Source organism: Actinia tenebrosa, unplaced genomic scaffold (assembly GCF_029948245.1).
Source record: "Actinia tenebrosa isolate PJP-AT-01 unplaced genomic scaffold, QUT_ActTen_1.0 PGA_scaffold16__25_contigs__length_10494907, whole genome shotgun sequence".
Classification (NCBI taxonomy): domain Eukaryota; kingdom Metazoa; phylum Cnidaria; class Anthozoa; order Actiniaria; family Actiniidae; genus Actinia; species Actinia tenebrosa.
The window spans coordinates 9,965,558-9,980,258 of record NW_028292576.1 but is presented as its reverse complement, the minus strand read 5'-3'; the positions used below and the strand labels follow the sequence as shown (position 1 = coordinate 9,980,258).

Genomic DNA, 14,701 nt, shown 5'->3' with positions numbered 1-14,701 from the left:
TCTCGCGCTGTGATTTGTCGAGCGACCGGTAAGTCTGAGACGATAAGAGTTTGCCAGATCGGAAGTAATACTAAAACGCTTTTTTATCTTGAACTTCCTGAGATATAATACTTTAATTTGATTGGAATTCGTTTTAGAAAGATTGCTTTTTTAAATTGAAGATTATTAAAACTAGAACTGGTAGAACTGAAAAAAAACAAAGAATTTTTTTCGTGATTTAAACGTGGTTGTTTAGGGGCTTTACCTTGTGGACGTGACCAACCTGCCACCTCAAAACTTAAACAAACAAAATTTCGCACGAAACATGATCTCGGTCCGCCATGGAAAAAAATGTATATAAAAAGGCCATCAAAGATCACTAAAACTGAAAGTTTGAAAAGCCGCGTTGAATGTTCGTATATGTGTTTGTTCGTCTTGTCTTTGCAGACTCCATTACGATAAGTTTTGTTCTTTGCTGACTGCGATTTTAATTTCTAATCGTATTATAATGATAGTTTTTAAATGAAGAGCTATCAATCTTGAGCTAAACCGGTAATACACGGTAAATCCATGAAACATATATCTGAGTGTTTCTATCTTTGCGCTGTCTGAGAGTTTTTTATCGACCATCAATGGTTCTACTAAGAGCCCGGCATGACGCAAACGAACTCTGAGTACGAACACCTAAACTCTTAACAGGTCAAAAAAATTTTTTTCTAAACATGATGCTAAACATTAAGCTGCTTGGACAAAAATATATGAGTAGAAAAACGAATACAACGTTTGATAACATGTCTTTTGGCGTATATGACTCTATATGACTATAGATTTAAAATCATTGCCTTGTTTTTGTCTTGTTAGGATTAACCTTAATTAACTATTATTTTGATAATATTCATTTAATATTAATAAGAGTTGACACTTCATTTAGACAGGCGTAAAAATGGTAAGTCCCATTCCAATTTTGTCTGACTATAAGAATAGAAAAAAAAAGGGTAAATTCTGTGCTACAGACGCTGAAAAATGCCACGAGTCTCTTAGAGGAAGGCGAGAGTTGGATCAAGACTTACTTGCTCAACAAATAAGGTATATATAATGGTTTTAAAACATATTTTTGATACTAAATTAAGAAAGATCTAACGTAGAGTTTTCATTCGTGGTCACCAGTTTTAAGTCTCATTACACAGGGCAAGGTCTCAGTTGAGAAAAATATGTTATGGCCAGCAAATTAATATAGATCCCTTGCAATGAGTCACGAGAGGAATTTGGTTCTGGGGGACAAAACAATAGACTTTTTTTGCATAAGAGAAGACGGCCTATTTTTTTATCCCTCAGAAGAATTCCTCTAGGAAATCAATGCAAGGGTTCTATATCAGAAAAGAAAAAAATCTTTACTAATAAACGTAATAATTGTAATGTAATGTAATAAATACATTTATTAGCAAAGATTTTTCCTTTTCTGATATATATTTTTACTGTTGATAAGATTATTTTCTCAACTATGAAGAAGCCCAGCAACATAGCCATTTTTAATTTTTAATCACATATTAATAGGAGTATTACATCTCTTGCCTTAGGACACAGCGGGGTGTTGTCGTGATCCCGTTGAAAAGTAACCGTTAGTTCGTCTGAATGTAATTCTGTCTGAAACAATAAAAATAATCATATAAATTAAAATTATCAGCCATCCAGTTGAATATTACATAACTACAAAAATAAATCGCATACTGGACAAAGAGATTTTCCTTCGCCTGTGAAAGAATAGTCATCGTAATACATTGTAGTATAGACACACAGTTTTCTTTTTACTTTGACTGTTACTAACTAATTATACGAGTTTGTTTCAAGGGCCAAATAAAATCCCACAAGTTTAACAATCATTTACTTGATAAAGACTCGATAAAGTATTTCCAGTGCTATATTTTTCTACTGTAATAAGAATAATTGATAAACATTAACATGGATTTTGTAAGGTTTTGTGTAAATGGTTGTGACATTTTATAGAATCCTTCTTCCTCAGAATATTTTCACCAACAATAACGAACGCAACTCAACGAGTAATGGATGGTTCTTGGCGATATGGTTTGGTTTTCTTGGTGGTTTTATCTTTGTTTCTATTTTTGACGGGTAATTTGTAATGCATGTTTAACTGTTACAGATAAGAAATTTTATATTTTCCCCGCATTTTCACGATACTAATTTCCCGTTTACAAGCCCCCATCCGGATATAAACCCACGGTTATAAGTTCTCCAATCAACTGTTTAGAAAAATTTGTTCCCTTTCATATACCCACCGGGCTAAGACCACGTCCCCATGTATCCAAATATTTTTGAAAACGGATTTTTGTAAGCGTTTTTGATTCGTTTTGGCCCATCCACACAACACGTATCTCTTTTTTTAAAAAGTTGCGTTTCCAAGGCCAATGTACGACGAAAAAAACCCGTTTTCAAAAATATCCGGATACATTTGGAAAAACAAAAATCCTTACTATATTTTTCTAAGCACAGGGCGTGTTAGTCTTGCGTGTTGGTTGGTGATTATGAAAATGGATTTAATAATGATAATATTAGAGACCTTCAGCATGACATTCTTGCAAACCTCAAACTTCAGGTCCACGTCAGGCGTTTTCCATCAAAATTTCAAGATTAAGCAAGGCGTCATAACGAAGTTGTTGCTGGAAGAGTGTTTCTCCGTGTTTGTGGGCCTGTTTCTTGGCCTCACCCCTAGTGGTAACGGTTAGCGGTAAACACGATGCTAAGGGTCTCTAATAATGGGATGGTAACCGTTAGGATTCAGTGAGACTTCTATTGTTGTTTATCTATCTCTATTTTTTAGATCAAACGTCTGCCATACGTTACGCAGGAGAACCAGTAGGTGAGTAATTATACATGTGATTATATAGACTCATTAACCACTGATTATTTACCAATGACACAAAGAAATGGAACAGGGGTAAGGTTATCCCATTTCAGACCACGTGTCATTTCCTAGAGTATAATTTCTTTGTTTAACGGATACGAATGGATATACAAACAAAGAATCTTATTCTCAAGAGAATGAGACGTGGTTCATCGAACAGCCAATGCTTTACCATAATAGGGCATTTTAAGTCTCACGCGGCGGGTATGCAGTGAAAAAAGGGGAAATCACTCCCAGTTCAATGACAAAAATGATGGATTTATCTGTTTCCACAGAATGCGATGCAATGGAACTGGAAAAAGTGGGATGCTTTACTGACGACCAGCAGGTTCCACGTCCACTGCCCAAGATGCTTTTCACTAACGTTAATGAAACAAGCCCGTATTTCTCTGGAGTAAAAGTGAATGAACCAGACCCTGATAGTTACATGATTAACCTGATCTGTATTTGTGCACAAGAAGCGTTGTACAAAGGGTATAACATGTTTGGACTGCAGCACTACGGTATGTATATATACCTGGTTGTATAGCGGTAGGACACTCGCCTCTCACCTCACAAAAACTATATAGCAACGGCTAATTTCTAAGACACACAAGGTGTTAAAATATCTGATTAAAAGATCATGACTTTGCTATAAAAATATCTGCAAATGGTTAGACCTTCGCAATGACTCGAATCAGACAACGTAAAATAGCAGCCGGCCTGTCTTGTTTTTTCTCCTTATTTTTAGCTTGGTCGTAATGTTCTTTCGATTTGAAACCACGTCATTCCCTAGAGTAACGGTATGCGCCTGAGAAGACATATGAATATGGATACAACTCAAACAAAGAACCTTACGCCCCGTCCACACTATGCCGAATAAATTTGAATCCGCAACTTTCACACCGAAACCGAAAAAAATGTTTTCCGTCCACACATGAAAACGGATAAAATATTTCGCGTCAACACCAGTCCGATCAGAGGCGGCAAAAAAACGCTTCATTGCACATCTGAGCATGTGCATCGACTAAGCTGAAATTGAGCCCGCGGTAAATTTTTAGCCTTCCCGCCATGTTTCCATGACAATCATGACGTCATCGTATTCGAAAATTTCCGGATACGAAATGTTCTCCGTCCACACTAATACGGCTAGCCGGCGTTTTCAAATTGTTCCACTCTGGAGACCGTATTCGAAAAAATTCGTTTTCGGTGAAGAATTGTTCCGGATCTGCCCGGACTAGTGTGGACGGTAGGCCTAACCAAATAAATAAAAATTCGGATTTAAATTTATCCGGCATAGTGTGGACGGGGCCTCATCCTCAAGAGAATGACACGTGGTTTAAAAAGGTAAAAAACATTACGCCCAAGGTGAACATCTCTATTCATGAACGGTCTATTATTCATAAAGGTGAATGCTGGTCAGGAAGAAACATAATCACATTTCAGAATTTTAACCGAAACGGACCTTCTACTCACTGCATAACATGGAAAGGAAAGCCATGTAAGAAAGGACTGGACTGCATTGGTGAAGACAACACTAACTTTGTGTATAAAGTCAAAGGTACAAAATATTTCAATATGGAATCGATTTATTGTTTCTATACATCCCAGTGTCTAAAGCTGGAAAGGGCCGGCGAGCGCGCGCGTTTTGGCGCCAAAATTTCCCCGCCAAATCCACAAGAACCTTATCATTTTAGATTCACTTATATCGCATGAGGATTTTTTGTACCGACATGAATTTCTCACTAAAAATTTGGACATCTCAGAAAAGACTCTGAGGGAGTTATTCATTAATCGATTCATAAGATACTACGTGCAACGACGACAATAATAACTTTTTTGAAAAAGAAATTTCTTTTTTCAAAGATAAACCACTACCAACGAGTTCTGCAACAAGCACTGCGAAAAGCACAGGAAGCCCAACTCAACCTTCCTCGAAACCTTTGACAACCAAGAAAATAGCAAAACCAACAAAAAATGTCCCGTTCCACACTCCTTCGGGAGCTGCCACCAGTACTCCCAAGAGCACAGGGAGCCCAACTAAACCTTCTTCGAAACCCTCGACAACCACAGCAAAACCAGCAAAAAGCTTCCCGCCCCCTTCTCCTTCGGGATCTGGTACAAGTACTGCAAAAAGCACAGGGAGCCAAACTAAACCTTCTTCGAGACCCTCGGCAACGACAGCAAAACCAGCAAAAAGTTTCCCCTTCCATTTTCCTTCGGGATCTAGCATACCTTATGTACCAATACCATACCAGATGCCATCTTACCAAGTACCCCAATCCATCACATACCCAACATGTCCTGTGTTTTCTTGCCCTACTACATGCTATCCTGCTTGTACTATTGCATGTTGCCGCTCTAAACTTACCAGGAAGACCAAAGCCAAGAGTCACCATAAACGAGCGGTTTTGGCTAATCTAAACGAGGCCCAAGGTTTTTAAACATAATGCATTGTGGTCTAGCTTGGGTATAAATAATGAATGGACCTTTAGCACGTGGCTGCCATGTTAACTGGAACAATAGATTTCCTCCACGTTGCCTCGCATTCAAGCGAAATTCAGGATTATGTAAAGCGTGATTAAACAAATATTTTTATTTTAAAGCCAATAAAACGTTTGCATGATGGCGCTATTTGAGTCCTATCACTTATTCATAATTCATTGAGAATATTAAGAAAATTGGTGGTAATTAACTGAACAAAAAAGTGTGCAAGGGACTCTGGTAGTTGTAGTCAAATAACGCCATTATGAAAACGTCTTGCTAAGGAATGATAAGGTCCATATACCATAGTTGGAAAATGTTTGTACTCAAGCTAGACCACAATGCACCATGTTCGCTATCTCTGAAAAGGCCTATGCGTAAATAATGATTAACTTGTGTAAGAATAATAATAAGTGGTTTTCGATGTAAGTTTTTGAATGACTCTCTCTTTGAAGATCGCTGCTGAAAATTCTTAATAAAAATAATAATGGTAACTATGGTAATGATTTTGGTAATATTTCATAACCTGCCATTTCTTCGCTTTTTATCGATTTCCTGAATCAACCTCTGGGCTGATCTAAGTCAGGGTATGGCTAACTCACAGATAGAACCCTGAATCAACCTCTGGTCTGATTAAAGTCAGGGCATGGCTAACTCACAGATCAAACCCTGAAACAACCTCTGGGCTGATCTAAGTCAAGGCACGAGTTGTAATTTAACTTTGGCTGCATTGGTTTTGCTGAGAAAGGAAAACCGGTGAACTCGGAGATAAACCCGCCTCGCATCACGGGAGAGATCTAAGACACTCGTCACATGCGCTTATTGCCAAGGTACAAACAACTACAGCAACAAGTTTTACAGCAAATTGTTCAATAAAACATATTGTTCCGTATCTTTATCCTAACTCTCATATAGAGAGTTTGCACCGTCACGTGATGGCAGCCAATGACATGAGGCACAACAATAGTCTCTTTCGCCTGGAAATTTTTTTTAACTGAACTCTTTCTCATGTAAGTTAGTTTAGACCAGATTCAATTTTCCTGCCTTCTGTCATGGCTGCCATCACATGATGATACAAAGCCTCTATTCTCGACTTTCACATCCCCATAATGCCTTGCGTTTTGGGGGGGTAACCAATCAAAAAACTGTCCCAAATTGAAAGGTTTCTTAATTGAATTTATACTATACCTGCTTTTATCTGTACAATAATGATTATCAGTTTATTCCAAGTTATTTTTGCGTGCACAGATCATCAAGAGTTTTGGTCTTACAGAAAATATATTGACTTACGAACAAATGTTTAAAATTTACCTCAAGCGTCTTCAAGCTTCTATCTTTTTCCGTTTTTTATTTCTTCATTTTATTTTTGGATACCAAACAAGGTATTTTCAACATTGTCTGATCAGCCTTCAGCAAAATAAGTGGGTCTTTACCTTCTGGTTACCCCCCAAAGACGCAAAGGATTATGGGGATGTGAAAGTAGAGGATAAACCATACACAGAAACCCTGTTTGGGCTACCTGTGTACTGAGGGTTGTTTTTGTCTTGTATAAACAACCCGCCTTGTTTTGCTATAAACATCGGAACAAGCTACAATCTGATTGGTTTATTTACAATACTAACTACGTGAGTAAGCGAGGGATCACCTGTCAGTATTACAGCATCAAAAACACGGCCAAGAAAATTCGTTGATTTGGCTTTGGTTTTTTTTGAACTACTAAGCACAGAAAAAGGTATTTTAACTTTTACAAACTCTTATATTACCACTATAGAATCCTCTATCTCAAACTATGATAATATACAAGTAGTTTTTCAGTCTTTGTATAATGTTTCCATGATGTAAATGCAATATATATTCGTATATAAACTTCGTAAGGAATTGCACAAATTCGTACAAATTAGTAAGTTCAGTAGACCTCTGTAGAGCGTAGACCTACAAAACTTTGCGCTAATTTGTACAATTTTGTCAGTTAACTTTTTCACTGATATAATGGTGTGCCGTCTAATATTAGATGTTAATTCTTAAAGAGGTTAAGTACCTAATGTTTGCAATGGTATTTTGACCCTTATAGTGTTTTACTTTACTATCAAACCTATTTAATTATATTATAATCGCTCGTTAGGTGACGATATTGTTAGATAGTTATTTAGTAATCTAAGTTGAATATAATCGAGTTTGTTTTGCTGTTTGATATTGTTCATTCAGCCATGAGGGAAAAGAGGAAATATGTGTCACAGGAATCTAAAACCAAAATCACCATTCTTTCTAAACATTTTTTTATGAGACAAAATATAGCAAATACTCGAGTTTTTTCAAGTTCTCGATTACTCATAGCCTCGATTTCGCATACAACATTTATGTGTTCCAATGGAGGTTTGTGGAAGTTCAACGTGTTTATCTTGTTTATTTATTATATTATTCTTTACTTTAAACAGTGGTATCGTATGAATTCAAAAATGGCATATTTCATATGACTCAGTGGAGGGACCGTGTCCGAGAATTTTGATTGGATAAAAAGTGACTTCGCTGGCTTTAATTGGTTCAAAGTATGAACCAATCAAAACGTGATAAATCACTGTTCATCCAATCAAAATGTGCTCTTCAAGTCCGTTCCACGACTATGTCATTCCATAGTCATCCGAGTTCATTCCCGCTATCCTAAAGACCCATCTATTGCAACACAGAAATATTATTAGGCGAGCTCGAGTTCAGCCGTTGGGTTGCCGTTACCATAAACGAACCATACCATGCATGCTTGCTGTGTGGCAGCGAGCCGGGCTATGGTTTTGATCATGTCCCCGCAAACGAACTCTAACAGTTTTAAACTTCATTCGCATTACAGATGGTTACTCTCGTTGTTTGGCTATTGGTAGCCATGGCAACATATGCCTATGGTAAGTTTTAATAGCATATAATTTGGTCACGTGACTAAACACGTGAATTGACACGTGAGAAGAATAAATTTGCGAGCATTGATTATTGTAACTTAAATATGGTCACGTGATCAGACACGTGACTTGACACGTGAGAAGAATGAATGTAACACTCTTGTTGCCGAGTCCCTTAAAGTACTGTCCTACATATTAATTGCATACGTCCTTAACTCGAAAATACGATAATAGTTTACTAAATACAATATTTTTCATTTTTCCATAGGTCAGAATAAGCCAATAGGTAACTATGATTCATGCGCATGCTCACGTTGATATGTGATTTTATACTTTATGCTTTCAACGCGCAGGATTGTGAAAAATGCGTCTTTTCAAAGTCATCCTTTCAAAGGATAAGAGTTGCGTCACGGCTACTTTTTCAAAATGCGTCCCACATGGAAAGTAGTACGAATGTGCTCAAAGCCATCAACATCACAGTCAAAATTTTGAGTATGCTGGTCATAGGAAGGGGTTAATTAATTACGGTCTAGGGGCCGACTAACCTCTCCCTTAGGCTTCGGCCGAGCTTCCTGATCAGTCTGTAAATCTTAGGATAGCGGTGTCGGGGTCGAAATCCTCGGCGTAGCCGTAAATGCTTCGCGCTGCCATACGACGGTTCAGCACTCGATGTCTGGAAGTATGGTCCTTAATTTATTAACCAATAAAAATAATTAAAAAAACATGTTATTCTAGAAGATGAGCTAACAGAACAATTCGAAAAGAAAAAAGAAATCCTAGATAATGCGCGTTTAAGTTTTAAGCTACCTGTAAAATACATAAACATGCATATAGCAGCCACAATCAATGCCTAACAATTCACCAAGGTTCTTTTCTCTTTGCTTCTAGCTTGTCCCGGTGTAAAACTGATTCGACTTAACTGCTTTAAGTCTGCGAATCCTAAAGCTTCCATGCCAAACTTAATCTTCACCAAAAAAGTAAACTATCGACAATGGAACGATCACCTCAAGTCTGTGGTTTGTCAGTGTGTAGCAAAAAGAGGCAAATCTAACGTAGTTGGAATCAGGAATGTGGGTAAGGGCCTCAAATGAATTTTAAGAAACTTAATTTTAACAAACCCTGAAACAACCTCTGGGCTGATCTAAGTAAGGGCACAGCTAACTCACAGATTGAACCCTGAAACAACCTCTGGGCTGGTCCAAGTCAGGGCATGGCTAACTCACAGATCAAGCCCTGAAACAACCTCTGGGCTGATCTAAGTCAGGGCATGGCTAACTCACAGATCAAGCCCTGAAACAACCTCTGGGCTGATCTAAGTCAGGGCATGGCTAACTCACAGATCAAGCCCTGTAACAACTTCTGGGCTGATCTAAGTCAGGGCACAGCTAACTCACAGATTGAACCCTGAAACAACCTCTGAGTTGATCTAAGTTAGGGCAGTGCTCACTCAAATTTAGCGTGCTGGGTTTTGCGGGGAGAGGAAAACCGTCATCCTCGGGAACTTGGGAGCGTGTAACTGAAATTCACCCCTGGGTTTCCGAGTGATAGAAATCCGTAGAACCCAGAGAAAAACCCTTGAATCAAGATAGAGAACTAATAATTCTACTCAGACGTGATGCTAGTCCAGGAATCGAACCCAAGAGGTGCACAGGGCCCCACCGCCACGGATTCCTATGCAATTCATTCGATAAAACCGCGTCAAGGCTGGCGTACGAGTTGTGGGTGGTCAAGATAATGAACGTGAATTTATGCATCTGTGTTTGTTCAGGTGAATGTAGAACTGGTAACCTGTACGCGAAGGAAGGCACAGCCCCATTAAAAGATTGCAACACTTGGAATGCTACACCTTGTAAATCAAAGGCTGACTGTGTTGGAAATGGAAATACCGTGTTTGTCTACAGGGTTGAACCTATTAGTAAGTTAGAACGAACGGCCTTCTATAAACTATTGTTGTCAAGGATCTTAGTATGACGGTTTACACGATTACAGTTATTCCTTTTGAAGAGAGTAAGAGGACCTGATGAAGACGAGTCGGCCATTTTGGAGGTCTTTTGCTGCAAACCGCCAATATGGCGACCGATTCGTAATGATGTTAATACTTGTGAAATGCAATCATTTTTACGGAAAGTCAAAAGAAAGAAACATGACAGCCATGTTGGAGTTCTTATGCTAAATACCGCCAACATGGCGACCGATGTGTAATGATATTACTACTCATGAATTGCAATCATTTTTTACGGAGAATCTAAAAGATATGGACATGGCAGCCAAGTTGGTGGTCATTTGCTACATACCACCAACATGGCGGCGATATGTAATGATGTTACTATTGATGGATTGCAGTAATTCCTAATAGGAGAGACAGAAGACAATGAAGAAGAGTCGGTCATGTTGGTGGTTTTCTGTTACATACCCCCAACTTGGCCGCTATAACGTCACTGTCAACGAATAATCTATTGCACCTTTAAAAATTACAAATGACTTTATGAAAATTTGCTTTATTATTCTACGTTCCTTGTTACTAAAAAGAAAGGTTTATCCGCCATGTTGGATGACATAACAAAAGAATCCGAGACCAAATCTTCCAAGTCATCCAAGATGGCCGCTATAACGTCATCATTATTATTCATTTAATTACATGTTACCTTGTTTTATGCAGCAACGCCCAAACCTGCTGTAACGACCAAACCGACCAAGCCGAACACTAAGGGAAAGAAAGTAGTCAGTAAGAAGCCCGCCAAAACATCTCCGGAAAACTTAATGTGTAAGTTTTATTAATAATAATTATTTATCATTAAGTGTTAAGGGAAGAAGGGAACAGGGATGGATGGATGGATGGATGGATGGATGGATGGATGGATGGATGGATGGATGGAAGGATGGATGAATGGAAGGATGGATGGATGGATGGATGGATGAATGAATGGATGGATGGATGGATGGATGGAAGGATGGATGAATGGATGGATGGATGGATGGATGGATGAATGGATGAATGGATGGATGGATGGATGGATGGATGGATGGATGTATGCATGGATGGATGAATGGATGGATGGATGGATGGATGGAGGAATGGATGGAAGGAGGGAGGGAGGGAGGGAGGGAGGGAGGGAGGGAGGGAGGGATCAAGCAAGCAAGCAAGCAACAAACAAGGCAACCAAGTAAGGAAAAAAGCAAGCAAGGAAGGGAGGAAGGGAGGGAAAGAGGTAGAGAGGCAGAGGAAGGGAACCTTTGATTCATTAATTCTGAGCTAGCTGATTGATAAAATTACAGGTTTTAATTACATGATCAAGATGAAGTTACGCAAAACCCCACCAGGCAAACCTGGATCTCCAACCTACAATAAGATGAAATGCAACATTTGTAAAACGGTACGTTACATAGAGATGATATATAAAAGGGTGTTATGTCTCATTAATATTTGTGTCATATCCGCATGCGTGCTGGCTGACTGGTTGAGGAGAAGCATGATCTACCATGATCTAAACATGAAACAGGATCTCGATCTTGCTAACAAATCTGTGGCAGCCAAATTTGATGCATGAGATGCTCTTTAAAGAGTTATAGTTTTTGCTCTCTTTTTGGCGAAATAAAGTTTTATAGCGTATCTCTGTCGCATCGCTGAAAAAAACTGGATAAACTCCTAAATTCATATTCGACCATGGAGATCTACTGGTTTCACTAGTTGAAGGGTGGGGGCACGCACCACGTCCCCCCCCCCCCCCCCCTCAGTATGCTCTCGGCACCAAAATTAAATTAATGCATGCGGGATTCCTGTGAATGTGATGGGAAAATAACCTCGCTATGCCAATGACGTTTTTTGCCGGCATTGTCTATTATCATCTCCATCATCATCATCATCCGAGCGTCATCGTCATTATCATTCATTTGTTTATTTATTTATCTTTATTTATTCATTTTCGTAGATCAAGACAATTTACAAGTGCTATCCATGTTTTCACAGCGCTCACTTTATGAAAACCACGTAAGTAAATCTACTCTACTTTCACATTACAACTTGTTTCATATTCCTGCGAACTAACCGACTCCAGACTTTTGGAGCCGTTTGGTGTTTTGGCCAACGCCAATCAAATTCACCACGGACCGAGTGCCTGCTGGGTGCCTGCCGACCGCGAACGATTAACGCTTTTTAATGGGAAAAACTTATTGTCCAGAAGATGAAAAGACAAAGACATGGCGGCCATGTTGGTGGTATAAACAAAGGAGGCTATTGAGAAACTTATAGAGGTTTTGCAGCATCACGTGACGGCAGCCATGTTAGATAGCAAGAAAAATAAAATCGTTTTACGCAAGAAATAACATAATTCTGCCATCTAACCACAGGCAGCCCAAGCTGATGCTGCAAAACCTCTATTGCCAATTACCACTAACATGGCGAAAATAAGGTGACTTGCAAACTTGCTTAACAAAGACATGGCGCCTTGTTGGTGGTAATAAGGAATACTATTCATAAATCTCTATAGAAATACCACTAACCAACAGGGCGTCGATGAGGTAACTCGCAGATAAGTAATTTGATAAACATATAACAATCTTTTTCATTTTATTGAAGAACTACAAAAAATCAGACATTTGCAATCATTCTCCTCAAGTTTGGCTGCAGAGGCAAGCATTTGAAACAGCTTATCAGCAAACTAACCAAGGACGCCATCGTCGCCGCAGGTCAGTGGTTTTGAGCATGCGCAGTAAATAAACAATTCAGAGACTACTTTTATGCCCATACATTCACTACAATAGAGGCTTTGTACTATCATGTGATGGCAGCCATGACAGGAGGCAGAAACAATTGAATCTCTAGTCTGATTTAAATGAGAAAGAATTCAGAAAAGACTATTGTTAAGCCTCCTGTCATGGCTGCCATCACGTGATGATGCAAAGCCTTTTTAACCATGTTCACAAGAATATTGCTTGGGCTGCCTGTGGTCGAGATCATGGAATCCTATTAAACGCTTTGAAAATTTAACTTACTCTACGGAGAACCTGGCATTAAGCGGACACCTTAGGGATCTTGCCTGGTGTCCGTTAATAGGAGGTCACCGTTGAATAAAGCCGGTTCGTTTAATTTTACAGTTAACGTTAGAAGAAAATTTCGGGACCGTGAAACTAGCTGGCCGTTTAATGAAGGGTGTCCGCTTAATGAGGATTCCACTTAATAGTGTTATGACTGTACCATAAAATTTAATCTAACGATGTTCATTTTACCTTTCGTCAGTTTGTCGAGACACGACATGCCCTCAAACTCCTCTCCTCGCCATGTCTATGCCAGGGTGTACCATGGCAACGGCCTGTCCCGCTGCCCCCGTCTGTTCTCCACCGATATCGTACCCGTGTACGACTCAAGTGTCTTCACCAGTTATCACATCAACAGCTAGTTGTCCTGGACTGTGCCCATCGACTTGTGCTCCTGCTTGCAATCCTGTTTGCTGTCGATCCAAAATTACACCTGTTAAAGATCAAGTCACTAAGCAAAAGGGCGCTCCACTTTATGACTATGCTCTTGAAGACGGGGAAGATTCTTAAACAACACGGATTGTTTCAGTCAAATCCATGGATTATTTCTTAGTCTGTGGAATTAAAATTTAAAACATGCTCTGGACAAACTTTAGTTATAAACTTTATAACTAGTTTTTTCCTCTCTCCGCAAAACCTAACCGCTAGCTAAATTCCAATTTGATCTGTGAGCCGTCCCCTGAGTTAGTTCAAACAAGAGGCTGTTGCAGGGTTAGCCATGCCCTGACTTAGATCAGCTCAAAGGTTGTTTCGGGGTATTGCTAACATAGAAATTTTGAAAGTATTAAACTGGTTATAAACGAGAAAAAGCCATAATAACTTGATCTCTACAGAAATTGTATTATGTTAAACCATTTAAAAAATAAATACGACATTTCGATTACAAACGTCAGTATGGCTTCACTAAACAACAAAACTGAACGCTTTTGTGGCGAATGACAATTTTAGTATCGATAAGTATTTTCAAATTAGCTAATGGAATCCTATCACGTCATTCAGTTTCAAGCTAGTATATTGATAATTCTATTAACACAAAAATAAATTCAAAAAATGACGACGAAAATTTACTAATAGATTAACCAATATTAGAACATAATATTGTATCCTTGAATATACTGTTATTATAAATTGGAAGTTTAAAAATATTTTCTTGTTTGTAGTTATCAGTAGCTTGGTATTTCGTTAATATTAGGTCTAACAGGGGGTGGAGTGGAGTTGATTCGTTCCTTTGCTCTAGGTGGTGAAGCAGAGATTGATATCGTTTATCATTCGTAAATCTTGGACCATTGATTGTTAAATATACTCCATGCAAGCACCACCCACTGAAAGCTACTGAAATAATTCCTATTGTTGCCGTGTGTAGTGATAATGCACTCGCCTCTCACCTCTTAGGTCTTGGGTTTGATTCCTGAACTCA

At 38.8% G+C, this 14,701-nt stretch overlaps 2 protein-coding genes and 1 long non-coding RNA gene across 3 annotated transcripts; 2 read left to right on the top strand and 1 right to left on the bottom strand.

The window, feature by feature from the left end:
* Nucleotides 1-938: 938 nt before the first annotated feature.
* Nucleotides 939-5,856, top strand: LOC116308484 (uncharacterized). The gene is made up of 6 exons (XM_089031445.1): nucleotides 939-1,065; nucleotides 2,000-2,106; nucleotides 2,816-2,854; nucleotides 3,175-3,402; nucleotides 4,287-4,439; nucleotides 4,745-5,856. Exons 2-6 carry the CDS (start codon nucleotides 2,040-2,042, stop codon nucleotides 5,320-5,322), a joined length of 1,065 nt encoding a protein of 354 aa, XP_088887571.1. The 5' UTR covers nucleotides 939-1,065; nucleotides 2,000-2,039; the 3' UTR covers nucleotides 5,323-5,856.
* Nucleotides 1,467-13,568, bottom strand: LOC148910757 (uncharacterized). Its single transcript, XR_016119999.1, has 4 exons — nucleotides 13,477-13,568; nucleotides 11,538-11,590; nucleotides 10,896-10,954; nucleotides 1,467-1,623 (listed from the first exon to the last, which is right to left on the bottom strand). It is a non-coding gene; the product is annotated as an uncharacterized LOC148910757 (long non-coding RNA).
* Nucleotides 7,002-14,171, top strand: LOC116308508 (uncharacterized). The gene is made up of 10 exons (XM_089031444.1): nucleotides 7,002-7,094; nucleotides 8,205-8,256; nucleotides 8,519-8,536; nucleotides 9,139-9,324; nucleotides 10,019-10,165; nucleotides 10,910-11,014; nucleotides 11,527-11,624; nucleotides 12,180-12,238; nucleotides 12,827-12,936; nucleotides 13,487-14,171. The coding sequence occupies exons 2-10, from the start codon at nucleotides 8,205-8,207 to the stop codon at nucleotides 13,792-13,794; spliced, it is 1,083 nt and encodes a 360-aa protein (XP_088887570.1). The 5' UTR covers nucleotides 7,002-7,094; the 3' UTR covers nucleotides 13,795-14,171.
* The last annotated feature ends 530 nt before the right edge of the window (nucleotides 14,172-14,701 follow it).